Source organism: Oncorhynchus clarkii, chromosome 19 (assembly GCF_045791955.1).
Source record: "Oncorhynchus clarkii lewisi isolate Uvic-CL-2024 chromosome 19, UVic_Ocla_1.0, whole genome shotgun sequence".
NCBI classification, from domain to species: Eukaryota; Metazoa; Chordata; class Actinopteri; order Salmoniformes; family Salmonidae; genus Oncorhynchus; species Oncorhynchus clarkii.
This window is the reverse complement of record NC_092165.1, coordinates 37,762,393-37,790,266: the sequence shown is the minus strand read 5'-3', so window position 1 is coordinate 37,790,266 and position 27,874 is coordinate 37,762,393. Positions and strand designations below refer to the sequence as shown.

Here is a 27,874-nt window from a genome sequence, read left to right as displayed (position 1 = left end):
ACGTTTGGCTACATATTGGAATTCCCGCGAGAGAGTTAATTTGATTGGATGTTAATTATTTGACTAAGCTACCTGTATTTGACATTGTGTTGTTATTTCGCTGAACACTAGATGGTTTAAAAAACCTCACCCAAATGTATAGCCCTGTTGGAAAATATAAATTGACTATTTGAAAATGTGAAGAATTGTTTATTTTTATTTTTTTTAAATGTGAATCACATTTTATTTGGCGTACCCCCGACTGCATTGCGCGTGTACCCCAGTTTGGGAATACCTGGCCTAAAAACATGGTTAAAACTACAATTTGAGACCATGAAGAATCAGTGGTCAGTCATTGCATAAATAGCTCTGTCTTTGAATTTGAGAGTGGTTACATCCATCCCCCTTTTTTATATATCTAAACGGGGTGAGCAGGTCTCTTTGTCATTGTTTCAACTGCTGTGTGACGCTTTCAAATAGTATTTTTGTTTTTATACACTTTTACGATATAGACAAGTGTGACTTTGTGGCTGTGGTAACAAGTGGAAACCCAAGATAATTCACCCACATCCTGGTTAGTGCTGCTGCGCAAGATATTTATTTTTTTAACAAGATCTGCGCAAGTATGAATATGACCTACATTACATTCTTAAGATCGGTAATGTGATCACTACGGATTTTTGTTTTGTTTTTAAGAACCACAAATGTTTACTGTTGCACAGGGAACAATGCATACTACTGGGTAAGTTCCTGAAATATTTTCGCGTCTGTTGTTTTCTTTGCCACTCTGGGTGTAAAGCGGGGCACAATAGAGTAATTGATATAAAGAGCAATAGTAATGCTAGCGTCTTTTTGTATGGCTTAACTCCGCCATGGCTCTTTGGTCAAACCCTACAGTATACTTATATTACAACATTCTATACGTGATACACGTGATCGAGAGATACTACAGTGTGTAGTAAATTATGCTACAGAATTACTACATAAAGTATTGTAGTATATTATTGTAAACTGTATTTTTTTCGTGTGGGCTTCACAACTTTGAAGAATGTATGTAATCAAAACATGCACAAAGACGTCATAATTATTCAAGTTAACTGACCTTATCTAGAACAAAACATATAATATATCCTAAACGTGTGTTAACCTCAGACCTTATTTTCGGCGTTTATTCCAAATTTCCCAATTAATTTCACACGAGGAATGGCTGAACCACAGAGTTTCCAAACTCAGAGGCGCAACATTGCGAAACTTCCGGAAACGCTTGCGAGATACCCAAAACATACGAGGCCGGGGTTTGAGAAGTCAGTGAGAGAAGTTAAAAAATATTCCTTAGTTGTTAATTTTCTCGAAATCTAAAGGCACAAACTAGATTCGAACCAATGTTTTGAGTAGTTGAACAAGTTATTACCCCAACCTTGTGGAAGTGACAAACTGACACGTTTTCATTTTTGTCAAAAACAAATTTATATCAGAGTGCCTTTGATTTTACAACGTGCACATGCGCAGTTCGGCGCGAGACGACCATTAGACCCGATGACGTGTTTCTGCGCATGAGTTTAGCTAGCCAACATCGACATGACATCGCCAACAAGTGTGATCGGGATTTCTATTGGAGAAGCAGTTTTTGCCTATCTTCATGCTGTATTGTTTTTGGCTGAACAAACCAGAAGCAACTAATTTCCGTTTTTTAAGACTACAAGCTAGCGAGCTCATGGTAACGAAAGATAACGTTACCAGATTAGTTAACCTACGTTTAATTAAAATCTAGTTTGCTGCAATAAAGCTACAAAATGGAAAAGCTGAACCAAACCTGAACTGAATTGGTTTTGTGTAACAGTAGGCGACATGCTGATGTGCTGAACTGTTAATAAGTGATGTGTTTCAAGGCCACTAGTGGATAACTAAACTCAGCAAAGAAAATAAATGTCAATTTTTCAGGACCCTGTCTTTCAAAGATAATTTGTAAAAATCCAAATAACTTCACAGATCTAAAGGGTTTAAACACTGTTTCCCTTGCTTGTTCAATGAACCTGTGGAATGGTCGTTACAGAGGGTAGGCTATTAAGGTCATAGTTATGAAAACTAAGGACACTAAAGAAGCCTTTCTACTGACTCTGAAAAACACAAAAAGAAAGACCCAGGGTCACTGCTCATCTGCGTGAGCATGCCTTAGGCTGCAAGGAGGCATGAGGACTGCAGATGTGAGACGCCTAAGACAACGCTACAGGGAGACAGGACTGACAGCTGATCGTCCTCGCAGTGGCAGACCACGTGTAACAACACCTGCACAGGATCGGTACATCCAAATATCACACCTGTGGGACAGGTACAGGATGGCAACAACAACTGCCCAAGTTACACCAGGAATGCACAATCCCTCTATCAGTGCTCAGACTGTCCGCAATAGGCTGAGAGAGGCTGGACTGAGGGCGTGTAGGCCAGTTGTAAGGCAGGTCCTCACCAGACATCATCGGCAACAACGTCGCCTATGGGCACAAACCCACCGTCGCTGGACCAGACGGGACTGTCAAAAAGTGCTCCTCACTGACGAATCGTGGTTTTGTCTCACCAGAGGTGATGGTCGAATTCACATTTATCGTCGAAGGTATGAGCGTTACACCGAAGCCTGTACTCTGGAGCGGGATTGATTTGGAGGTGGAGGGTACGTCATGGTCTGGGGCGGTGTGTCACAGCATCATCGGACTGAGCTTGTTGTCATTGCAGGCAATCTAAACGCTGTGCATTACAGGGAAGACATCCTCCTCCCTCATGTAGTACCCTTCCTGCAGGCTCATCCTGACATGACCCTCCCGCATGACAATGCCAACAGCCATACTGCTCGTTCTGTGTGTGATTTCCTACAAGACAGGAATGTCAGTGTTCTGCAATGGCCAGCGAAGAGCCCGGATCTCAATTCCATTGAGCACGTCTGGGACCTGTTGGATCGGAGGGAGAGGGCTAGGGCCATTCCCCCCAGAAATGTTTGGGTGCCTTGGTGGAAGAGTGGGGTAACATCTCACAGCAAGAACTGGCAAATCTGGTGCAGTCCATGAGGAGGAGATGCACTGTAGTACTTAATGCAGCTTGTGGCCACACCAGATACTGACTGTTACTTTTGATTTTGACCCCCCCCCCCCCCCCCCTTTGTTCAGGGACACATTATTCCATTTCTGTTAGTCACATGTCTGTGGAACTTGTTCAGTTTATGTCTCAGTTGATGAATCTTGTTATGTTGATACAAATATATTTTCAATGGCCTACACACAATACCGCATAATGTCAAAGTGGAATTATGTTTTTTTTTTAAATTCAACAACTTAATCAAAAATTCAAAACTGAAATGTCTTGAGTCAATACGTTTTCAACCCCTTTGTTATGGCAAGCTATAACAAGTTCAGGAGTAAATTATTGCTTAACAAGTTGCATTGACTCACTCGATGCGCCATAATAGTGTTTAACAGGATTTTTGAATGACTATCTAAACTCTGTACTCCACACATACAATTATCTGTAAGGTCCCTCAGTCAAGCAGTGAATTTCAAACACAGATTCAACCACAAAGACCAGGGAGGTTTTCCAAAGAAGGGCATCTATTGGTAGATGAGTAAAAATAAAAAAGCAGACATTGAATATCTCTTTGAGAATGGTGAAGTTATTAATTACACTTTGGATGGTGTATCAATACACACAGTTACTACAAAGATACAGGCGTCCTTCCTAACTCCGTTTCCGGAGAGGAAGTAAACCACTCAGGGACACATTATTCCATTTCTGTTAGTCACATGTCTGTGGAACTTGTTCAGTTTATGTCTCAGTTGATGAATCTTGTTATGTTGATACAAATATATTTTCAATGGCCTACACACAATACCGCATAATGTCAAAGTGGAATTATGTTTAAAAAAAAAATTAAACAACTTAATCAAAAATTCAAAACTGAAATGTCTTGAGTCAATACGTTTTCAACCCCTTTGTTATGGCAAGCTATAACAAGTTCAGGAGTAAATTATTGCTTAACAAGTTGCATTGACTCACTCGATGCGCCATAATAGTGTTTAACAGGATTTTTGAATGACTATCTAAACTCTGTACTCCACACATACAATTATCTGTAAGGTCCCTCAGTCAAGCAGTGAATTTCAAACACAGATTCAACCACAAAGACCAGGGAGGTTTTCCAAAGAAGGGCATCTATTGGTAGATGAGTAAAAATAAAAAAGCAGACATTGAATATCTCTTTGAGAATGGTGAAGTTATTAATTACACTTTGGATGGTGTATCAATACACACAGTTACTACAAAGATACAGGCGTCCTTCCTAACTCCGTTTCCGGAGAGGAAGTAAACCACTCAGGGATTTCCCCATGAGGCCAATTGTTAACTGTTACAGAGTTTAATGGCTGTGATAGGAAAACTGAGGATGGATCAATTACATTGTAGTTACTCCACATACTAACTTAAATGACAGAGTGAAAAGACAGAAACTTTTACAGAATAATAAAAAATATTTTAAAAAACAAACATGCATCCTGTTTGCAACAAGGCACTAAAGTAATACTGCAAAAAATGTGGCAAGGCAATTTACTTTTTGTCCTGAATACAAAGTGTTATTTTTGGGACAAATCCAATAAGGGAAGGGGGATACCTAGTCAGTTGTACAACTGAATACATTCAACTGAAATGTGTCTTCCATATTTAACTCAACCACTCTGAAACAGAGCGGTGCAGGGGCTGCCATAATCGACATCCACGTCTTCGGCGCCCGGTGAACAGTGGGTTAACTGCCTTGCTCAGGGGCAGATCAACAGATTTTTACCTTGTCAGCTTGGGGATTCAATCCAGCAACCTTTTGGTTACTGACCCAACACTCTAACCACTACAACACATTACTGAGTACCACTCTCTATATTTTCAAGCAAAGAAGCGGCTCCAGGTTATGGGTATCCTTGTAATCAGCAAGGACAGGGGAGTTTTTCAGGATAAAAAAGAAACGCAATAGAGCCAAGCACAGGCAAAATCCTAGAGGAAAACCTGGTTCAGTCTGCTTTCTAGCAGACAATGGGAGATTAATTAATCTTTCAGCAGGACAATAACCTAAAACACAAGGCCAAGTTGCTTATCAAAAATACAGTGAATGTTCCTGAGTGGCCAAGTTACAGTTTTGACTTAAATCTAGCAATGATCAACAACCAATTTGACAGAGCTTGAAAAAATTTGAAAAGAACATTGAGCAAATGTTGCATAATCCAGGTGTGGAAAGATCTTACAGACTTACCCAGAAAGACCAACAGCTGTAATCGCTGCCAAAAGTGGTTCTACAAAGTATTGACTCGGGTGTGAAAACTTGTGTAAATGAGACATTTCTGTACATTTGCTCAAATGTTCACTTTGTCATTATGGGGTATTGTGTGGGTGAGAAAAAACATCTATTGAATTCAGGCTGTAACACAAAAAAATGTGGAATAAGTCAAGGCTTTAGTAGTCTATGCCTGGGAAGTACTAGGCTATATGGATTGTGTATCCATTCCTCTCAGTTCCTTTTTACTTTTTTGTTTCAGTTTTACTTCTTTAGTTTGACAGAATTGACAGCCTTTGCATTTCAACAGCTTTCCCAGTTGTAAGCTAAGGCCGGGTCTCACTGTTATATTATGAACAAGTAAGCCTAAATTCACAGAAGAACCAGTTTTTATCATGTGCTCTTAAGTTATATTATTAGCGACTGATATAACTTCAGGGATCTAGGTCTTGTGTGTTTTTGCAAATCCACATTCCTGAGAATAAGTAATCATACACTTCAAGAGTTCAGCCTAATCCACCATGTTTTCTTGAATATGCTTATGACTCACCGAGCCTGATAAAATCAGACATTTGCAATGGTGGGGGAAGGGACAGCTTGTCACATTGTGTTATGGGTATCTCATTTTAGAAGTCTCTTTACATCCTATTCCCTAGTTCTCACTGATATTAAAGCCTTTGGTTTAGAATATCTAGGCTGGTGTTAGCTAGCGTGCCTTAAAATAGAGCATCAATAGAGTTTCACCTATTCAGAAGACCCGGAACATGATTAAGACAAAAGGAAGTCTTTGTCACGGCCGTTAAAAGAAGAGTACCAAGGTGCAGCGTGGTCAGCGTACATTTTCTCTTTATTTGGAAAATGACGCCAAACAAAACTATAAACACTACAAAAACAAACCGTAAAACTAAAGGCTATATGTGCCCTAAACAAAGTAAACTTCCCACAAACACAAGTGGGAAAAAGGGCAGCCTAAGTATGGTTCTCAATCAGAGACAACAATAGACAGCTGTCCCTGATTGAGAACCCTACCAAAACATAGAACTACACAACATAGAATACCCACCCCAACTCACGCCCTGACCAAACAAAATAGAGACATAAAAAGGATCTCTAAGGTCAGGGCGTGACAGTCTTTCAAATTATTGACACACTGGCATTCTTGGAGCAGACCAGACTTCAAGAGAAAAACTTTAAAAAGTTAACATTTTGTTATCTTAAATAGGTCTGTTGGTGAAACACAAACAGTCTATATTAACCTATACAGTACATCAGTGATGATTGCACACTTGTTTGAAAGGGGCCCTAATAATTGCTTAGGGGTTTCCACATCTACTAAGTGGCCTCCACTAATAAGTGCAGGTAACCTAATCTTCCCAACAACATTGTTAACAGTACAGCGTAATAATTAGCGATTAGTGCAAAGTATTGGAAATATTAGCTAAAAACATCTCTCCAGGTCTGACCACCAAGGGTGCAGGGTCCTGGGTGTAGGGTGCCCCTTCATAATTTATCTTATCTTTCCTTATGTATATTTTTGAAATTTGTTTTTTTTCTTCACCTTACTGCTGTTTAGATGGGTTTTCAGGTGTAATTCTAGATTCCTGTACATAGCTAAGAAGCTGGCCTATTATCTGTCCTAATTCTTTCCCCACAAAGTCACTACTTTTGAAACTTTTCTGAATGTTTTGTATTTTTCTCTTTTAGTAGAACTGCACTGTGAGCGGCCCTCAGGAACCAGAGGACCAGGTCTGACCACCCAGGCCCAGGGAGGGTGCAGGGTCCTGGGTGTAGGGTGCCCAGGCCACTGGGCCTATGGAGCAGATCCACTGGGTGAGACACCGTTGGCAGCAGCTGGTGGCCGCAGAGTCAGGTCGAGGTAGGTACTCGGCCCCTGACGCCGTGCCCACCAAGAGTTCCCCGAAGCTCCACAACGCACAGCTCACTGGCAAACGGAGGACGGTCATCGCCCGCCACGGACCCTACCAGCATGAGTACGACAGCGTCTCCAAGGGATGGCAGGGCAACGGCATCCGCACCACCAAGTACAGCCTTCTGAGCTTCATTCCCATGAACCTGTTCCAGCAGTTCCACAGGTGAGAGGGATCCCTAACCACATGCTGACTTACACAGGGGATGGGGTAGATCATAGTTGATTATAATCGGTCAATCATGTTTGTCGATGTCGGGAATTAACTTGCATCAAGCAGGAGTGCCTTAGAGGCACTTGATTAGAATCTGGTGATCATGTACTTTGTGAATTAACTCAAAATGAGCAGATTCCAAATGGTGAATGCAGTGCACCCATAAGGGTACAGGTAACCTTAGGGCAGGGGTTCACAAACTTTTTTGGTCTGCGAACCCATTCTGATATCAAAACATTTTCGCGACCCCACTATGTAAAAAAAAAAATGTAATCAACTAACAATCCCACAGGGCAAAAACTGGTTGCATTAACATTGTTTCCTCATAACTTCAACAAAAAATAGAAATCTTATGACATTGAATCAATGTGGAATACTGATTGGATTTGCAAAAAGTCATCAACGTAAGGCAATTTAGTATTTGTTTCACCCAACTTTTAACCCAAATCCAATGACATGGTGAAATGTTTTCTAGATTTCACATTGAATTCACATTATTTGACATCTCAACCAAATGTAAATAAAAATTAGACGTTGAAATGACATCCTAGCCCAGTGAGATGTTTATTTGTTTTATTTGGGCCATGTATTTTGCAAATTAGTCTGACAGTATTTTTGACAGTATTTCAATCAGAAGACAGAATGGTTTGAAGTGACTGAAATGTATTGGGAAATTCAGAAGATCATCAGGCAGTAATGTTGTATGATCTTCTGTGTAGAAAAGTCATTGATAAATCATTTATGTTGTTTTTCCCCCAGTCTGATTTAGTGCCTGGTCTTGTCCACTCAGTTCTAACGGCTTGTGGGCATAGCAGAGAAAAACAGTATTTACGTTTTCCGGAGTCTTATCTTTCAGTGATGGGGTCATTATATTTTGTAGCTTAAACCATTCAAAAGAAAGAGCCACATTCGTAGGAAGAAAACAGAAACCTCTCTTTTTATTATAAACGCATCTAGCGGCTACCAGAGGTTACTGGTTCTATGAACCAAGTGCAAATTTTTCCTCATGACCCAATTTTTATATCAGGTGGCCCAACATGGGGTCCCAACCAAGGGGCCAGTGTTCCGGTCTAGAAGCACTGTTTCGACTGCTCCTTCAGTTTTGCTTCGGTACTGCAGTTTTAATGACGCCTTGCCCAGAAAGACAATTTCCATCGACTGCCACATAGAGAAGTTAGATTAGAAAATTCATAATAAAATACTTTAGTCATCACCTTTGTGCACAAAACATCCATTGAAATATTCAAATAATTGCTGCTGAGGACGTTTTTTTTCTCTCCATCACTCACAGCCGAAGATTTTAACATTTTATATTCATCCAATGTCTGCCATGTTTTTGGGTGACGTGATTACATCGTCACTGCTCGCTCTGCTCCCTGTGCGCACAGAGTTCACATGTGATGTTGTTCCATATAAACCTGACGCAACCTGGATAATGACGGTCCATGAATTGGCTAATGCGAACATGAGCAGATTACCTTAAAAACAACGGTTGGACATCTTAAAAACAGTCTCCAGTTGTTATTATAGCACAGTGGTCACAACCCTTACTTTGGGAAACCCTACCTTAAAGGGTCGATGTGGAATTTATCAAAACCCTCGTCTCTTCTCATTAGGGTGGCCAACCTATATTTCCTGTTCCTGGTGATGCTGAACTGGGTCCCGGTGGTGGAGGCCTTTCAGAAGGAGATCACCATGATTCCCCTGGTAGTGGTGCTCATCGTCATCGCCATCAAGGATGCCCTGGAGGACTACCGCCGCTACCGTTTTGACCAGAAGGTCAACAACAACATCGCCACAGTATACAGCAGGTCAGTGGGCCGGCTGGACAATAGTGGCCTGTGTTTATCTTTTTTAAGGGGAACAGTCACTGTGTTGTTACATACTACTACATATATAGTTATGGAGTTGAGCCTTTAGTTATTACACAATACACATACAGAAAAATGTATTGTGTTACATAACAGTAATTATTACTGTGTTAATGAAAATGTTCTTAGTTACCAGAGAAATTACAGCATTACGACAGGTTTATTGATTTTATGATGCTAGCATTCAAATTGAAGGTCTCAAAACGTCTTGAACACAAACTTCATATCCTACAGTGTGCTGTGTTAATCAGCACCAAAGCACCATGAATTGCATACTGGGACTTTCTGTAACAGTAGGATCAAAGGTGAAGTAGCAATTTACATGATACAGCCTACAGTTCTGTATAACCATTAGCATAGCAAACATGAACACCTTTCTCACAGAGCCTAAAGCTGAGGACCGGTGGTCCTGGATCTGATGTTGATTATTGTAGATTCAGTTGTCTGTGTTACTGTATGTGGGATTAGGGAGCACCATACATACAGCACAGATAATCTATGGGGTTACTCATTTATCCATTCCTTTGTGCTGTCCAGAGTTTCACAGACCATCTAGGAAGTCATAAAAGTTCAACTTTGAGTTGTTTATGATGTGATGGATTGTGGAAGGGTGGCTCTTTTGGTCTCTTAAGGCAGCGAGGTGTAGTGTTAGTGATCAAGGAGTTAAGCTCTCCCCTGCAAAGTAGATATATTTTCTTTATCTAAACCTCACCCTGGAGATTCTGCATCCTGGATCAGGATAGACAACGACAGTAAAACAGAATAGGCGTGTGTATCAAGAGGCAGAGCTCGGTCGATCGTGAGTGGCTGGGAATACTGGAGAGATACAAAGGTTGGCTTGGATTTAAGTTTACCAGTAAGTAAACCCTCTGGATTTGAACTGGTGGAGTTTTTCACTGGTCTTAGGTGTCATGTACTGCTTGGTGTGGCAAGTCAAAGTTCCAATCCGAATGACCAACTGGGGAGGAAGAGAAGGACGGTGGTGTCCTCCCTCACAGAGGATGAAGAGCTGACGGAAGTCCCCAAATCATACAGCAGCAACAAGGTGAACACCACCAAGTACTCCTTCCTCTCATTTGTCCCCAAGAACCTGTTTGAACAACTCCATCGCTTCGCAAATGTCTATTTCCTCTTCCTGGCAGCTCTGAACTTTATCCCAGTGGTCAATGCCTTTCATCCAGCATTATTCCCATTCTCCTGGTGCTGTCAGTGACAGCCGTGAAGGATCTCTGGGAAGACTATAGAAGAGACAAATCAGACAAGATCGCCAACGGACGCATCTGTGAGGTTTACAGCAAGTAAATACACTGAGTGAACAAAAAACATTAGTTGCACCCCCTTTTGCCCACATGACAGCTTCAATTCGAATGGTGGACCATTCTTGATACACACTGGAAACTGTTGGTGTGAAAACCCCAGCAGCTTTTCAGTTCTTGACACACTGAAACTGGTGAGCCTGGCACTTATTACCATACCCGGTTCAAAGGCACTTAAATCTTTTGTCTTGCCCTCTGAATGGCACACATACACAATCCATGTCTCAAGGCATAAAAATGTTTAACCTGCCTCTTCCCCTTCATCTACACTGACTAAAGTGGATTTAACAGGTGACATCAACAAGGGATCACAGATTGACCAGGTGAATCCAGGTAAAACTATGTCATGGAAAGAGCAGGTGTTCATAATGTTTTTTTGACACTCGGTGTACATTCATAGTAGATCTGCGTATAGCAAAGTGCTGTTCATTATCTCTGAATTGGAGCAAATGGAATTACTACTGCTCACAAACTGGTTAAACTGCCTGAAAACAGTTTGAAATGCACAAGATCCGTTTATACTGTAGTTATTAGGAAAACAAACACCATACTGTACGTGTGCTTTTATTCGGTAAACTGCTCTGTAATGACAGGTAAAACATACTGATACTGTATGTTTCTGGAACATTCTGATAGCTATATAAGCATACTGGTCTGGGAATATTGCAAAGCATGGATAAATGTGAGATAACAGGTTAACAAACTGACTGGTAGTTAGTTATATGTGACAACTACTTTAACATGTAAACAAAACCTACAGACCTATAGATCTGCAGCTTCTTTTTTAGACTTACTAAGGGCTGTATATGGTACCATCGAACTGACTAGCATGCAACCTAGAGCAGGTATATGCTGAACTGAAAGTAGGACAAATTGACGTAATCTCTACCTCTCTACAAAAGGTAAATCATATGATCTGTGATTGTAAAACATCATTATTGTGCCATGTGAGAGATGGACACACACATCACTCACTCAATTCCTCTGTCGGCTCTCTGCACTTAAGGCCTTGACAAGAGAAAATCAATGTTCAATGGCTGAGTTCTCACTTGTTGAAACCTATCCCCTTTTCCAGAGTCTAGGAGTGAGTGGTAGAGGTAGCCTGTTGGTTCTTCCTCCCAGGTCTACATGTCCCACCATGCAATAGCTCACAGCCTCAGGTATAGTGAGGCCAGAAAATCTCTATAGCCTATCCACACCAACATACTTTATTCAACATACTCTTTCATTTTGGGTGAATGTAAACAGACCACATTATTACAGTAATTGTCTCTAACCAGAAAACTCCCAGTTCCTGCCAGGAAAAGGTGGTAGTGGTGGACAATGAGAGAAATGATTAACCTTAAATTATATTCACACACCGGCCTGGTGGAACATTGTGTGTTTGAGAAGCCTTACACTCACGCCCTGTGATTGATTTGAAGACTTGTTTGTTAACACCCACCCTACCAGCTACAGGTAGCATTACAGTTGGTGTGGTTCCGTCATGTGCGTGTTACTGTGTACCCAAACACACACCACACTCCCTGCTTCAAAGGAGCACACACACTGACTGTATACACAATTGAATCTTGACCCAGACCATAACACACAATGAGCAGGTTAAATGCAGTACATGTAGTTCATGGTTAGAGCGTTGGACTAGTAACCGGAAGGTTGGAAGGTTGCAAGTTCAAATCCCCGAGCTGTCGTTCTGCCCCTGAACAGGCAGTTAACCCACTGTTCCTAGGCCGTCATTGAAAATAAGAATTTGTTCTTAACTGACTTGCCTAGTTAAATAAAGGTAAAAAAAAAAAAAATGGTTGTCTGAAATAAATGTTCATTTTAAAGTCTCTCTTGTGGTGCTGAGCCCCATAGTTCAGTTAATTTGTAAAGGATTATTCCAACACACGATTCTTGTCTCACGGTCTTGTCTTGAGAGGTCACCGACTGAAATGTCAACAAAAAAAAGTGCAGGGTTATTGTTGTCTTCTGGAGTTTTTTTTAAATGTGTAAAATACATAACCATGCTTTTAATGGTTGGTTAAAGGCATGCTCCCTTGCTTGTGTGAATACTGTTCATATGTATGAAATCTTTTTTATTTTGTTGTAATTCTGCTCCTGTGGTATTGTTGGCAACGTTCAACCACAGAGGGTCTTCAGGCCTTCGTCATATTTGATAGTACTCACATGGTCCCACTCTGTGCCCTCAAGCAGTTAACAGGTTATCTTGTGGTATGTTTTCCGATAGGAAACAGCAGACTTATGTGGACCAGCGTTGGCAGGACGTCCGCGTGGGGGACTTTGTCCGTCTGTCCTGTAACGAGATCATCCCTGCAGACATGCTGCTGCTGTACTCCTCTGACCTCCACGGCGTCTGCTACATCGAGACGGCCAACCTGGACGGGGAGACCAACCTCAAACAGAGACAGGTGGTCAGAGACCTGCCACAAGTATGTGGCTCACGTCGCTCTCATTGGTTTGAACATGCTGTTAACATTGTCATGATTGCACTTCAGTTTTAATTTTTTTTTTTAGGTTAAAGCATGCTTGCAAGAGACTGGGTGCCTCGCACCTGCCTAAACTAAACACTGCCGTTTATTGTACAGCTGAAGGTGGAGTGGTACAATAATAAAAAGTTTGATCAAACATGATGCAAGAAGCTGTGATTTACCTGCATTACACAACTGTACTGTATATATGTGTAAAAAGCTGTACACTTCCTGTAAAGGTATGGTGTAATGAAGAAGAAGAAAACAAAACATTTGAGACAAAAATATTGTCCTTGGGTCTAGCAGGAAAATAACCGCAGAATTTCACAAGGTACTCTATAAAAGTTCTAACCAGAATGCCTAGTAGAAATTGGAAATATTTACAGCGTGTGAGTGTCATCTGTTTCAGGGTTCCGAGTTGACTCCAGAGAACTTCCACAGTCGCATTGAATGCGAGAACCCCAACAACGACCTCAGCCGGTTTCGAGGTTACATGTGAGTCTCATTTTAGTCTGGTTTAATTGACTACAGATACTGTATGGAAACAGACTTAACTTTATAAACTTTTGAAAGGCAAGGTGACTTTCATGTTTTTTACAGGGAGCACCCCAGTAATGCTCGTGTGGGCTTACACAACGACAACCTCCTCCTGAGAAGCTGCACCATCCGCAACACAGAGACCATCATAGGCATCGTGGTCTATGCAGGTAAGAGGGTGAAACACTCCTCTATCCCCAGGTCTACCCCACGCTAGGGTTTGGAGTGTCCCATTATCCAACCCAGTTGTCTACATATTACAAGTTATACCTGGGCAACCAGCAGGACTGTGGCCATTGAGCACTGGAGTTGTGGTGCAGCCCTGATGTAACAGGCTATGCTGGTGAGAGTATAATCTGCCTCTAGTGTACTCAACACTGTACTTGAACCTTCTGTCATGAAGCCTATATAATGCTGCCTTTATGGATAATGGCTGTTAACCTCTTAGATGTAATGGCAAAATTTAGATTGTCGCCTAAATAGACATACCCAAAAGTAACTGCTATGCATGTGCAATTACATGATTCTGGTATATTTGGAAAGATATCTGGGAGATTGAGGAAATGATCAGATGGAGTTACATAGTTCAGAATACACAAGATCAAGCACACACAAAATATTTTTTATTTATTTTGAAAGTAATCTTTAATTGACAAGCTATAAGTGAATTATTGATGCCCAAACCTGGAAACGTACCAGATGGCTTCCACAACATGTGAACAATGGGATTGATAGACCTAACAACTAGTGTGGTCATGGGACGTTTCCAAGTGTCCCTAAAATTCCCCAGAGTGGCATGTCTGTAAATGAGATAATTCCAGTGCTATTACATATTTCCAATCCCTAAATGGTATTTGTTCAGTATAAAAACACAATTTCTACCATATCAACCTCACTCAAACATTGTGGTGGTGTCGGGGGACATACAGGGGATATCCAAGTGTTTTTTCAACCTCTCCAAAGTGCCTGAACTTTTAGCCTAGGCATATCCAATGTATTGGTCCCACATACAAATTAACTGTTTATAAAAGCAACCGATATATATTCAAAAATATATACAAATGTCTTATCAAACAAACTTGGTTACACACGCGACCTTCACTAAAATAGAAATAAGCTGAACTATTTACAAATCCAGGTATAGATGATTGGATTTCACTTTCCCCATAGCTTGTGCATGCCGTGATAGTCTTTGAAGCAGTCCCTCTCAGCCAGGAAACAAGTTAACTGCCATTTCGGGGGGGGGGGGGGGGGGGGGGGGGGGGTCTTGTGATGGTTATGAGGTTGCTTTAGGCCCCCAATTCAGCCATTTCTAACACCAGCTGCTCTCGGAAGGCCAACTGAGAGGTTTGACCTTTTGCTTTGGCCATGTGCTTGTGGAGAATGAAATAATTTACTGTAGCAATGTCCACAAAATGGTAAAAACAAGTGTCTTATGGAGGACATGGAAGTTGCCTATCAGAGCATCATATAGGTCGACACCCCCCATGCTGGCATTGTAGTCCTTCACAGAAACAGGAATAGGGACATTCTTCCTTTTTCACCCTCCTTGAGACATGGTTGTTATTGAATGCCTTATGCTGTGTGGTGAGCATGGTTACTTCCCTAGTGTCCTTCCGTTTCACAAAAATCAGCTTGTTAGTCCTGATCGAACGTATGGTCCCCCTCTCCGCTGTCTGTCATGTCGTTTGCCTTGGTTTTGGGGAAACTGATTTTGTTAGGACGAATGGTGCCACAACTCCCTATTTTCTTTTTCAAGAGGTCTATGAAAAGTTGATGTGGAACTATCAGACAGGGTGATTTGACATAGCAGTGAAGGGTGAATGAAGCCCTTCACTGAGGGGTGGCTCCCAAATGTCATCATCCAAATAGTCTGCATCCTCCACTCGGTGATGAATAAAATAAAGGGATATATTGTTAAGACACACAGAATTACAGTTGACTAAATTTACAAAACATTACTGTGAAGTAAAAACACCAAGCCTAAACTTTATCTGTAGTGACTCACATAGAGGGTGTGAAGCACAGACAAAATGCAAACAGTAACACTTTGGAGACAAAGGCAGGTGTGAGAACCACAAACAATGGCCATGAGAGTTTATTTATTTTAGATCTTAATTCTTATTTTCAATGCCGGCCTAGGAACAGTGGGGTAACTGCCTTGTTATGGGGCAGAACGATAGATTTGTACCTTGTCAGCTCGGGGATTCGATCTTGCAACCTTCTTTCGGTTACTATTCCAACGCTCTAACCACTAGGCTGCGCTGCCGCCTTAGTGGCCTCTCCAAACTATTACGATGAGGAAATTTAGAACAGCAAACAATGAACTAATATTAAACAGACAACTATTTTGGAATTATATAGCATTGAAATGACTTGTAAACTAAATCCACAGCACAAAAACCAGACAACGTATAAATACGAAATACATAGTCAAAAGTGGATCCAATCCTTCTAGAAAGCAATCTTCGTCGGCCCGAGACAAGCAAATCGCTCCCCTGATCCGAGTCAGGCTCTAGTATTTTATTCAAAGCTTCTATGTCAGTATACTTATTTATAGCGTCCTTCTTTTTAGTTTCCTGTTCGATATATATTCTTAGTTTTTACCTATTTACTTTTGAGAAGCCTTTTATGCTATCCTTTATGCTAAAGTGATCAAATTTAAACCAATGAAAATCTGCTTACAATATAATGTAGCGTGCTCGGTGCTGCAATATAATGTAATGTAACGTGCTTGTCTCTTAGGCAGGTAGCAACAGTTCGCATTACGCATAAAATGTTCTAGGCCTTGCTTTCTAGGCCTTGCCAGGTCAACTGCATAGCCTTGAAAAGCATATCTCATTGGCTACAAGACTGTCGATGAATCCCCTGTGTAATAGATGCACACTGAGCATAAACAGGACATATGTCATGCGCAAAGATAGTCACTCGGTGGACATTCGATGTTGACGTTAAGTCATGCATAATCAGATAACATTGGCAATAGGCTAGATCTGTTCTTACCAACCTAGGGATTAATTTCAAACCCCCCATGTAGCTATAGCTCAAACACAAATTGAAGTTTACCTTGTAAGATGTTTGGTAAAAATGTTGTGTAAAATAAAATGTTTGACTCTCTGGGCTGGTGATCATTAACGGTAGGTCACAGGCAGACAAATAAGACATCCACATGATCTGTGGAGTCTTGGCTTTCGGTGTGAATCAACGTATTCCATGTTTATTTCGTTTATGCTTCACAACGCTAACCGGAATGTAGGTAGCAGACATATTAAAATGAGGTAATCGGCTCGGCCTGCCCATATATGGTAGTAAGTCACACCAAAGATTTTAAGGCACAGATCAATAGCCAATATACTCAGCTTTCCGCAGACACTCTACTGTTGCAGATTGGGGCTATCGTTCTCATATCAGACTGAATTGAATGAAACAAATCAAATAGGGTCCCCAAATATGGGGGCTTTACATTTAAGAGGTTAAGAGAACTACCACATTTCCTGCCCCCATAGTCTATATCAGTGTTGGCTGCTAGGAGTGTAGCCTGCCCCCAGCTCCTTTTATGCCTTGTCCCCATTAGACACATCAGGCAGGGCTGACAACTGCAGGCTAAACCTGTTTCTGCTCAGTCAGATAAGGTTTCTGCTTCCATTATTATTACTACAAAATCCATGCAAGCATACAGTTACACCAGCTCTAGTACCAGCAAGGGCTTTCTATGCACGCCATTCATTTCATCTTCCTGCATTTGCTATTGTGATACAGGGGAGAATCAACCTCTGACATCTTATGCGCTGCATTTCAGTGCCTATGCAATTTCATCATAACAAATTTCTCTGTTGTAAGGGTACTATCACCTCTTCATGTTTATTCGACAGTCACTAACACAGGGTATTTTGACCCAGGTCTACTATAAAACCACATATACATGTATACAGCCATGCTTATTTTGTGTGATCTTGAACACAGGTCACGAGACCAAAGCCATGAAGAACAACAGTGGGCCGCGGTATAAACGCAGTAAACTGGAGCGCAGGATGAACATGGACATACTGTGGAGTGTTGTCCTGCTGGTCATCATGTGTCTGACCGCAGCTATAGGTCCGTACTGATCAGTATAACTTATCACATCGATATGAACACGTGTCTGTACAGCTGTATTTGGTTGCTGACCAAATCTATATGAACACAATGCTTATCGTGTCCTACCACACAGTTATTGGTCTTTGCTGTTGTAACATAGCTATATAGTTTCTGTAAACAAGTCTTTTGACCACATCTATATAATTCTTTGTGCCCCTCAGGCCATGGTCTCTGGCTCAGGAACCTGGAAGAAGCTTCCTTTCTGATCCCTGACACCACATCTCCTGCCCTGGCTGGCTTTTACCTGTTCTGGACCATGATCATAATACTACAGGTAGGTAGCACACTAAATGTCATAACACTGTGAGTCAATGTGAAAACCTGGCTCTAAATTTATTCAATTTTCTCCTCGGCAGGTTCTCATCCCTGTCTCCCTGTACGTGTCCATCGAGATTGTCAAACTGGGTCAAATCTTCTTCATCCAGAACGACGTGGACTTCTACAATGAGTACCTGGACTCCAGGATCCAGTGTCGAGCCCTGAACATCACAGAGGACCTGGGTCAGATCCAGTATGTGTTCTCAGACAAGACTGGCACACTGACGGAGAACAAGATGGTGTTCCGGCGTTGCACCATTGCTGGGGTGGAGTACCCCCACGAGGAAAATGGTGAGAAGTCTAATTTAATTTTGCTACACCACTACCAGGGGCACTAATGAGAGATGGTATTGTGAATGTTTGATACCCTGAAACTAAGGATTTTGTACAATGTATTTAACCATTGCTTTCATCCCTCTGTGTCTATCTTTCTGACAGCGAGGAGGCTTGAAGTGTACAAGCAGGAGGACGACGAGGCGATGGGCCGCTCCCACACGCTCAAGTCACGTGCCAGCGCCAAGTCCCTGAGCTGCAAGTCGCTCAGCTGCAACCGCAGCTCCATGTCCCTGCACACACTGACAGGCCACTCAGAAGGGGAGGGGGAGGAGACCCCCAGCCCCACCCTGCCCCGACATAGCGCCTTCAGTAGCCCTATGGTGAGACTCATACACCCAGTATTTCTTTAGTCATTCGCAATGAGACCCCCCGAAGATGCACGTTTTTTTGTTATAGCCAAGCATGAAGACACCTGATTCAGCTAATCAAAGACTTGTTGATTAGTTGAATCACACACAACTGACAGCATGGTATGAGTTGTCTAATTCCTATCTTCCATCTAGGAGAAGGATGTAGTCCCGGACCCTTTCCTGGTGCAGAAGCTGAACTGTCTGTCCTCCCCGCTCTTCCTTTTGACGGACGCCAGTATGGAACTCACCTACATTGTGGACTTCTTCATGGCTCTGGCCATCTGCAACACGGTGGTGGTGTCCTCACCCAACCAACCCCGCCATGTGGTAAGTAACATAGCTTCATTCTAATAATTTTAAAAAGAACGGTAGATATTTTCAATGTTTTAACTCCAAACAATGTCCATTTGTAGTCCTCGAAGGGTGAAAGCACACACTGAATATAACAAACATTTACATGTTAGAACAGGATTGGTGCCAATTCCATTAAAATGATCTTGTCAATTGCATTCCCAGGTCCAGGTGCCTGAGGTCTCCCGTACCCCCCTTAAATCCCTGGAGGACATCAAGATGCTGTTCCAGCGTTTCAGCCTCCCCCGCTTCTCCACACTCTCTCCTCTACACACTACAGAGAGTACTCGCAGCTTCACCGGCAGGCTCTTCGCCAGGGGCAAGCCAGCCTCCTTCACCCCCACCCCTTCCCCTATCCCCACCAAGAGGGGTACAGATCCAGACGGGGAGCCTAACTTTGAGGCCTCCATCCTGATTATCAAACCAGGGTTGGCTGGACCCCCTGGAGAGGATGGGGACCAAGGGGATGAGGAGGGAGAACATGGCTCTTGGAAAGGCGAAGAGGACAATATTGTACAACTCAACCCAGGGGCCTGGAGCGGGCTGGAGAACTCTAACGGAGCCCAAGACCTTCCCTGTGAACTTGGGGCAGACGAACTGATCTATGAGGCGGAGAGCCCAGACGAGGCGGCTCTGGTCCACGCGGCAAGGGCCTACCACTGCACCCTGCGGGGACACTCGCTGGAGCGCCTTCTGGTGGAGCTGCCGGGGATGGGCAGCCTGGCCGTGCGCCTGCTCCACATCCTGCCATTCGACTCCACCCGCAAGAGGATGTCTGTGGTGGTCCGCCACCCACTCACCAAGCAGGTGGTGGTCTACACCAAGGGCGCCGACTCCGTCATCATGGACCTGGCAGAGTCACCTAAAGGTGCTGAGCAGTCAGAGAGCAGGCAGGGTCACATCAGAGAACAAACCCAGAAACACCTAGACAACTACGCCAGGGAAGGCCTTCGCACCCTCTGCATCGCTAAAAGGGTACAGACGTCTACAGTGGTTCTGCTTTCTGTACCAGCTTAGAATACAATCGGTTATTGTACTCAGAAGATTACATTATTTTCACACACTTCAAACTAACCAAGAATATATTACCCCAAAATGTCACAGTGGTTGACTGGTGACTTGTGCAAACAAGTGTTTTATTTTTTTATTAGATTTTTATTGACCCATCTTCAGAGGACAAAATAAATAAATCAATGTTTTTTTGTTACATGTGTTTTGTTACATATACAGCACCAGTCAAACATTTGGACACACCTACTCATTCCACGGTTTTTCTTTATTTTTACTATTTTCTACATTGTATAATAATAGTGAAGATATCAAAACTATGAAATAACACAAGTGGAATCATGTGGTAACCAAAAAAGTGTTAAACAAATCTAAATATATTTTATATTTGAGATTCATCAAAATAGCCACCCTTTGTCTTGATGACAGATTTGCACACTCTAGGCATTCTCTCAACCGGCTTCATGAGGTAGTCAACCGGGAATGAATTTCAATTAACAGGTGTGCCTTGTTAATTTGTGGAATTTATTTCCTTCTTAATGCGTTTGAGCCAATCAGTTGTGTTGTGACAAGGTAGGGGTGGTATACAGAAGATAGCCCTATTTGGTAAAAGACCAATTCCATATTATGGCAAGAACAGTTTCATCAAGACATGAAGGTCAGTCAATCCGGAAAACTTCAAGAACTTTGAACGTTTCTTCAAGTGCAGTCACAAAAATCATCAAGTGCTATGATCAAACTTGCTCTTATGAGGACCGCCACAGCAAAGGAAGACCCAGAGTTACCTCTGCTGTAGAGGATAAGTATGTTAACGTTAACTAGACCTTGGATTGCAGCCCAAATAAATGCTTTGCAGAGTTCAAGTAACAGACACACCTCAACATCAACTGTTCAGAGGAGACTGCGTGAATCAGGCCTTCATGGTCGAATTGCTGCAAGAAACCTAAAGGACTAAAGGACACCAATAAGAAGAAGAGACTTTCTTGGGCCAAGAAACACGAGCAATGGACATGAGACCAGTGGAAATCTGTCCTTTGGTCTGAAGAGTCCAAATTTGAGATTTTTGGTTCCAACCACTGTGTCTTTCTGAGACGCAGAGTAGGTGAACGGATGATCTCTACATGTGTGGTTACCACCGTGAAACATGGAGGAGGAAATGTGATGGTGTGGGGGTGCTTTCCTGGTGACACTGTCAGGGATTTATTTAGAATTCAAGGCACACTTAAACTGCTTTGCTACCACAATATTCTGCAGCGATACGCCACCCCATCTGGTTTGCGCTTAGTGGGACTACCATTTGTTTTTCAACAGGAAAATGACCCAAAACACACCTTCAGGCTGTGTAAGGGCTATTTGACCAAAAAGGAGAGTGATGGAGTGCTGCATCAGATGACCTGGCCTCAACAATCAACCGACCTCAACCCAATTAAGATGGTTTGGGATGAGTTGGACCGCAGAGTGAAGGAAAAGCAGCCAACAAGTGCTCAGCATATGTGGGAAGTCCTTCAAGACTATTGGAAAAGCATTCCTCCTTAAGCTGATTGAGAGAATGCCAAGAGTGTGCAAAGCTGTCATCAAGGCAAAGGGTGGCTACTTTGAAGAATCTAAAATCGAAAATATATTTAGATTTGTTAACACTTTTTTTGGTTACTACATGATTACATATGTGTTATTTAATATTTTTGATGTCTTCACTATTATTCTACAATGTAAAAAATAGTTTACATTTTTTTAAACCTTTGAATGAGTAGGTGTGTCCAAACTTTTGACTGGTACTGTACATTTTTAACACATTTTTCATACATAGAGCTTTTAAACACAATATTACTTAACAGAAATAGAGTTTTTTTTAATGTATATTACATTTGGATACATAGTACTCAGACAGATCCAGGACACATTATCTAGTATTTTCATTCATAACTCTTATAGATCATGAGCTTTTAATTCCACCCCTTAGCTACTCTAAGTCCATCCCACCGTAAACCAGCCTTGCTTGAGTTCCATGTGCCATATATTTTTACAAAGATTCTGAACTTTTCTATTCGCATAGTATCCACAGATTGTAAGATAAAGTTGAATATTTTTGCTAAAAGTATTATGTTGTTGATTGATTGACTATGACTTTGAAAATCGCCCAACAGTGCTATTTGTAGGGTTTATTCTATTGTGCTAACAGGTTTTGGAGGAGGAGGAGTATGAGGTTTGGTTGAAGCGTCATGCGTTTGCGGAGACCAGTATAGAGAACAGAGAGGAGCTTCTACTGGAGTCTGCACAAAGACTGGAGACCAACCTGACTCTACTGGGTAAAACGCCACACTCCACAGATATGTTTTATTTGCACCATTAGGAGAATAAGGGTGATTTATTAAATGTATTGCTAAAGTACTAGTCATAGGGTCCCAATCAATTAAAAGTACAGCCTGTAACTTTCATAGTCAAAAGTGCTGCTCCTACACTTGTTTATAACCTGAAGGGGGTGAATTCAAGCAGCAACTTGGTTAGGGGCTAGCATCAACCAACTGCAATGGCTGATTGTAGTGTTACTGTTTCTGTCTCCAGGGGCAACAGGGATAGTGGATAGACTCCAGGAAGAGGTCCCAGAGACCATCGAGGCACTACAGAGAGCAGGGGTCAAAGTATGGGTCCTCACTGGGGACAAACAAGAGACTGCCATAAACATAGCCTATGCCTGCAAACTACTCAGGTCCACAGACCACCTGCTGACTGCTAATTGTGGTAGCAAGGTGAATGTTATCCTGATAGTCTGAATTATTTGTACTCTTTCAAATTACTTTCCTGTCATCCTGCTGTGTATCTTCCTTATCCTGGTGTGTGTCTCTTCAGGAGGCGTGCAAGGCCTTGTTGTTGGAGCTGCGGGCGGAGATGGAGTGCGGAGAGGCAGCTGAGGGTACGTCGGGCTTCACCCTGGTTGTAGACGGGCGCACGCTGGAGTTTGCCCTGCAGGAGGACCTGAAAGGGGACTTCCTGGAGCTGAGCAGGTGCTGCAGGGCCGTGATCTGCTGCCGCTCCACCCCCCTGCAGAAGAGCCAGGTGGTACGGCTGGTACAGGACCAGCTCCAAGTCATGACCCTCGCCATAGGTCAGTGGAAGAGTCAGTAACGCTTTAATAAATGAGTAGTACAGGATCTACTATATACATATTTATAGACATTTAGAAGGCATTATAAGTAGGAAAAGCCCTGTCTTAGTGTTTCAAATGTCGATTTCTTAAGTCTGGGGCATCCTTTTTGTCTAGGTGATGGAGCCAATGATGTCAGTATGATCCAGGTAGCAGATGTTGGCATTGGGATATCTGGCCAGGAGGGCATGCAGGCTGTGATGTCCAGTGACTTTGCCATCTCCAGGTTTAAACACCTCCGCAAGCTGCTGTTGGTCCATGGCCACTGGTGCTACACACGCCTGGCAAACATGATTCTCTACTTCTTCTACAAGAATGTGGTAAGAATATATCCTACTCACCAACACACAGACACACACATAAAGCCACATACACACTCACTATCTCTTTATTTTCTCTTCCTTCCTCCCTCCCTCCCTCCCACTCTCTTCCTGTGTGTGTAGATGTATGTTAACCTGCTGTTCTGGTACCAGTTCTTCTGTGGATTCTCGGGGAGTGTTATGACCAACTCCTGGGTGCTCATCTTCTTCAACCTCCTCTTCACCTCTGTCCCTCCCCTTCTCTACGGGATCCTGGACAAAGACGTGTCTGCAGACACCCTCATTAAGTTACCGGAGCTCTACAAATCTGGACAGAATTCCAAGGTATGTGAAGGTGGAATCTGGTAGTATTAGGACAAAGTTTTCCAACTCCGGTCCTTGGGTACATTTCTGTTCTAGCCCAGCACTAACACACAGACTAACTCATATCTTTTGTTTATTTATCTCTCCAGGCCTACCTCACTTCTACCTTCTGGCTGACAATGCTGGACGCTATTTACCAAAGCCTTGTCTGTTTCTTTGTTCCTTACTTTGTGAGTTGATTTACACTAGATTTGCACTAGTAGTTGTATTCTCATTGATGTTTTGTGTTTTGTGTTCTGTGTCTACATTGTGTAATCCTATACCCTGAGAATGGGTCAGTGAGGTGGTGTTGTTCTCTGTAATCTGGGAGTAGTTTCGGTTTAATAGGGCATCATGCCATTCCCTGCCTATAAAGACATCAAAGTATTTCCTCATTCATAATGAACTTTGTTTTGATCTTTATTTTTGGTCAGGCATACGCAGGGTCGGATGCAGACATGCTCTCCTTTGGTTCTCCCATCAATGCCTCGTCCCTCCTCATTATCCTACTGCACCAGGTCATCGAGAGCCGCACACTGGTGAGACTCACACCTGACCTGACCCACCCATAGGCTGATAATGATACTGCATTTTGAAGGGGGCCACTAGTGGACTACACTAGTGTGAGGCATTTAACTATAAGTGCACCTGGGATCCTGTTATTCCATGTTACGTATGTTCCTATGTTGATCTGTGCTATGTTCCTGTGTTACAGACATGGCTACATGCATTATTGCTGATGGGTAGTGCTCTCTTCTACTTCTCTTTCACCCTGGTCTTCAGTGTGGTGTGTGTGACGTGTAGCCCCCCCAACAATCCCCTTGGTGTGGACAAGCTACAGATGTCCCAACCACTCTTCTACGGAGTGTGTGCCCTCACCACCATGCTGGCACTGCTACCAAGGTATACACTCACAAACACAGTTGTGCCAACCTTTTTCAGAGAGAATTGCTGCTTGATTTGAGACCCACATCATAAAACCATCTTTAAATAAAGAAATAAAAACGTACAACTTTTATACCTTCCCATTCTCACTGCCACTCTTTCAGATTCCTGTTCCAGGCCCTGCACAACAGCATTTGCCCCTCTGACACAGTGAAGGCTGCTCTGATGGACCAGCTCAATCCAGATGACTACTGTAGAAGGATGCAGCGCTGGAACCAGACCCAGGCCCAGAGTAAAACCAGAAGTCTCGTCATCAACGTGGAAGACTCAGACATCAAGGTCCCTGACCCTGACTTCAGACTCCCTTCAGAGCTGAAGGAAGGCAGTGCTACCACTGGCTCTTTGCTCTCCTGACCTCACAGAGGCTACAGGGGGTGGCTACCACAGGAGGCTGCTGAGGGGAGGACGGCTCATAATAATGTCTGGAATGGAGTGAATGGAATGGGATCAACCACATGGAAAACATGTTTGATATGTTCCATACCATGCATTAATTAGGTTCCAGCCATTACTTTGAGCCTGTCTTACCCAATTAAGGTACCACCGGCCACCTGTGGTGGCTACAGGGGGAGGCTGCAGGGTTCAACCCTAACACCCTTCAAAACTAGCTGTCTTGCATGGGTTGCTCACTGATGATGATGGTTAAGAACACCATGCTGTCTATCCATGGGAAAGAGATGGATATGTTTCTCACATGTGCCTAGAGTTGCATTAACATGGAGTCATGGATGTATAGCCTCTCCTGGTACTTGAGAAAAGATTGGTGATGTGGACTTTTTGTATTTTTTCTTATGTAACCTTTAACTAACTAGGCAAGTCAGTTAAGAACAAATTCTTATTTACAATGACGGCCTACAGGTGAATATACCGAATCCACACAAGTGCGTCGAGGGTAAAGACACATTAGACATTCATAAATGTGTCTCTGCAGTACGCTAGTACTTTGACACAATCAGGTGTGAGGCATAGTGCACTACACCCGAACATTCCGCAAGGCATTGTCCATTCTGGTCCTCTTCAGAGTGCTCTGAGCATGTAGGGAACAGAATGCTAGTAGTTATCATAGGCTTAGTCCCCAGTAGCGAGCTACTCTCATAAGAATGCATATAGGTTGATTTAGCGACTGTTTAACTCCTCATCCTGTCACCAAGTTATGAATGGGAGCTGTGAAACAATTGTTATGTGACGTGAAGGGTGACAAGTTTCTTTTATTTTCATTCTCTTTTTTCATGAAAACATGTGTACTGTACTACACTGGTTACATTCCTCTACTGAATCATGTTACGCAATCCCAGGTAACGTGAAAGAATATTTGAATGTTCTTTTTTCTGTCATTTACACTGCTTGGTTGAGAATTGGTGAAACGATATGCTGGAGTGTGTGCAATGTTTGGAATGTGTTTACAATCCTTGAGCTGCGTACACTTCTTTGTAAAGTTAGCATCAAGCTATGACTCGTTTTGTGTTTACGCACATCTCTTTGTTGTTGGTGTTTCTTAAACAAACACACCAAAATGAAATTGTGAACAACGCATATTATTGCATATGAACCGGGGAGACGGGGAGGTCACATAGAGTACCAAAGTCATAATACCCATAAAATGGTTCCAATCGTTTTTCCGCCCTTCATTTTTCTCATAGGAGATTTTACAAACACTTAAAATAAGAGCTGTGTTTCACATCACCCTGGTGTGATGTTTTGATAACTGTGCAAATCTCTCTAGGACAACAAGTGACTTTTTATCAATATATTCACATGTATTTACTTCCCAAAAATGAAATGCTAATTAGTTGCTAATGTGGCTATCATAAAGAACTACAAATGCCATGGTGATCTGGATTAACTATCTGTCAGCTAAATTTAGTATTGAATAAATTGTTTACATTTATTTATATTTACAATTCTGTAAACTGCCGTGTGCAGGTTTTAATTAGCATTTTGGAATGTGAGAGTAAATAGAGATGAATATATTGATAAAAGTCACCTTGTCGGAGAGATTTACATGGTTATCAAACCGTCACACCTAGGTAAGCTTAAACAAAACACAATCCTTATTTTAAGCGTTTCTAAAATTCCCCATGGGAAAAATAAATGGTGGAAAAACTTTTCACCGCTAGGTTTTATGGGTATTATGACACCCCAATGCAGAGCTCTATAGTTGGGCAAAATCCAAATGCTGTACAGTGGCCTTACCCTCCTAACTACTGATCTCTGTGGCTTGTGTAGGTGATAACAGTATGTAAATGTATGAATCACACTTGAATCTATTTTGACAGGAGTTTACTTGGATTTGGCATGGACCTGACATTTCCCACCACTATTACCTACCAACCCACACTTAGCTGTAGTCATGTTCGGTAAAGGAGCCTTGAAGTCCATTTAAACATGGGCTGTATTGATTTATTTAACCTTTATTTTCTTATTGAGGTACAATCTCCTTTTCAAGAGAGACCTGGCCAAAGGGCAGCATACATTTAGTTAGAAGACAAGGACCAAAATGCAATGTAAATTTACACACTGGAAATTGAAAATGTAATGTGGGAAGATGATAGAGATCCTGGGGCTTCTAAAGCAAGACAACCAAAAGTGCAACTTAATAGGCTTAAGTACAGGAAGAGGGTTCAGATATGGCCCTCCTGTATGTGAAGTAGGCTTTACAAATGTTCTCTTGAGTTTGCCTGGACAATGCCATTGCCATTTATATCTGCTTCTGAGAAGTGACCTCAATGCAACTGCCTCTACCACATGCAAATCTTCTTTAGATCAATTAATCCTCAGTATTTTATGTGGTTAAATTAGACTCTTTTTTTAAAATCGTTTTTTACAGTAAAATCCTGCTTGTCAAATCCTACGCAACATGGAAAAGGCAGCTGATTTGACCTATAGTGAAATTGTAAAAGCGATGATTATAAATTAGTTGTGAACTTGTTTATAATAAAATCATTATTTTATATCAACTTACTTCCAAATGTGTGTACTGCTGTAAATATATTAGCAAATCACATGTTCTG

At 42.2% G+C, this 27,874-nt stretch overlaps 1 protein-coding gene across 4 annotated transcripts; it reads left to right on the top strand.

Moving 5' to 3' along the window:
• The first annotated feature begins 586 nt into the window (after positions 1-586).
• On the top strand, positions 587-27,815 carry LOC139375123 (phospholipid-transporting ATPase VD-like). 4 transcript variants are annotated; one of them, XM_071116602.1, is made up of 21 exons: positions 587-721; positions 6,983-7,371; positions 9,036-9,230; positions 12,837-13,038; positions 13,487-13,572; positions 13,678-13,784; positions 17,578-17,709; positions 17,913-18,025; positions 18,108-18,360; positions 18,508-18,725; positions 18,909-19,082; positions 19,272-20,081; positions 22,294-22,420; positions 22,677-22,861; positions 22,962-23,217; positions 23,374-23,576; positions 23,700-23,900; positions 24,029-24,109; positions 24,353-24,457; positions 24,634-24,821; positions 24,968-27,815. In XM_071116602.1, exons 2-21 carry the CDS (start codon positions 7,091-7,093, stop codon positions 25,215-25,217), a joined length of 4,167 nt encoding a protein of 1,388 aa, XP_070972703.1. In that variant the 5' UTR covers positions 587-721; positions 6,983-7,090; the 3' UTR covers positions 25,218-27,815. The 4 variants fall into 4 exon arrangements, with proteins under 4 accessions (XP_070972703.1, XP_070972705.1, XP_070972706.1 ...); XM_071116603.1 differs by having other exon boundaries at positions 616-721; positions 6,986-7,371; XM_071116604.1 differs by lacking the exon at positions 24,029-24,109.
• The last annotated feature ends 59 nt before the right edge of the window (positions 27,816-27,874 follow it).

What these genes read in the sequence shown, in the direction of transcription:
- LOC139375123 (XM_071116602.1), top strand. Translation starts at nt 7,091, where the DNA reads ATGGAGCAGATCCACTGGGTGAGACACCGTTGGCAGCAGCTGGTGGCC. An exon ending in GTGTCTGACCGCAGCTATAG is followed by an intron (nt 17,710 to 17,912) that starts GTCCGTACTGAT and finishes TGTGCCCCTCAG; the next exon opens with GCCATGGTCTCTGGCTCAGG. An exon ending in AATCTGGACAGAATTCCAAG is followed by an intron (nt 23,901 to 24,028) that starts GTATGTGAAGGT and finishes TTATCTCTCCAG; the next exon opens with GCCTACCTCACTTCTACCTT.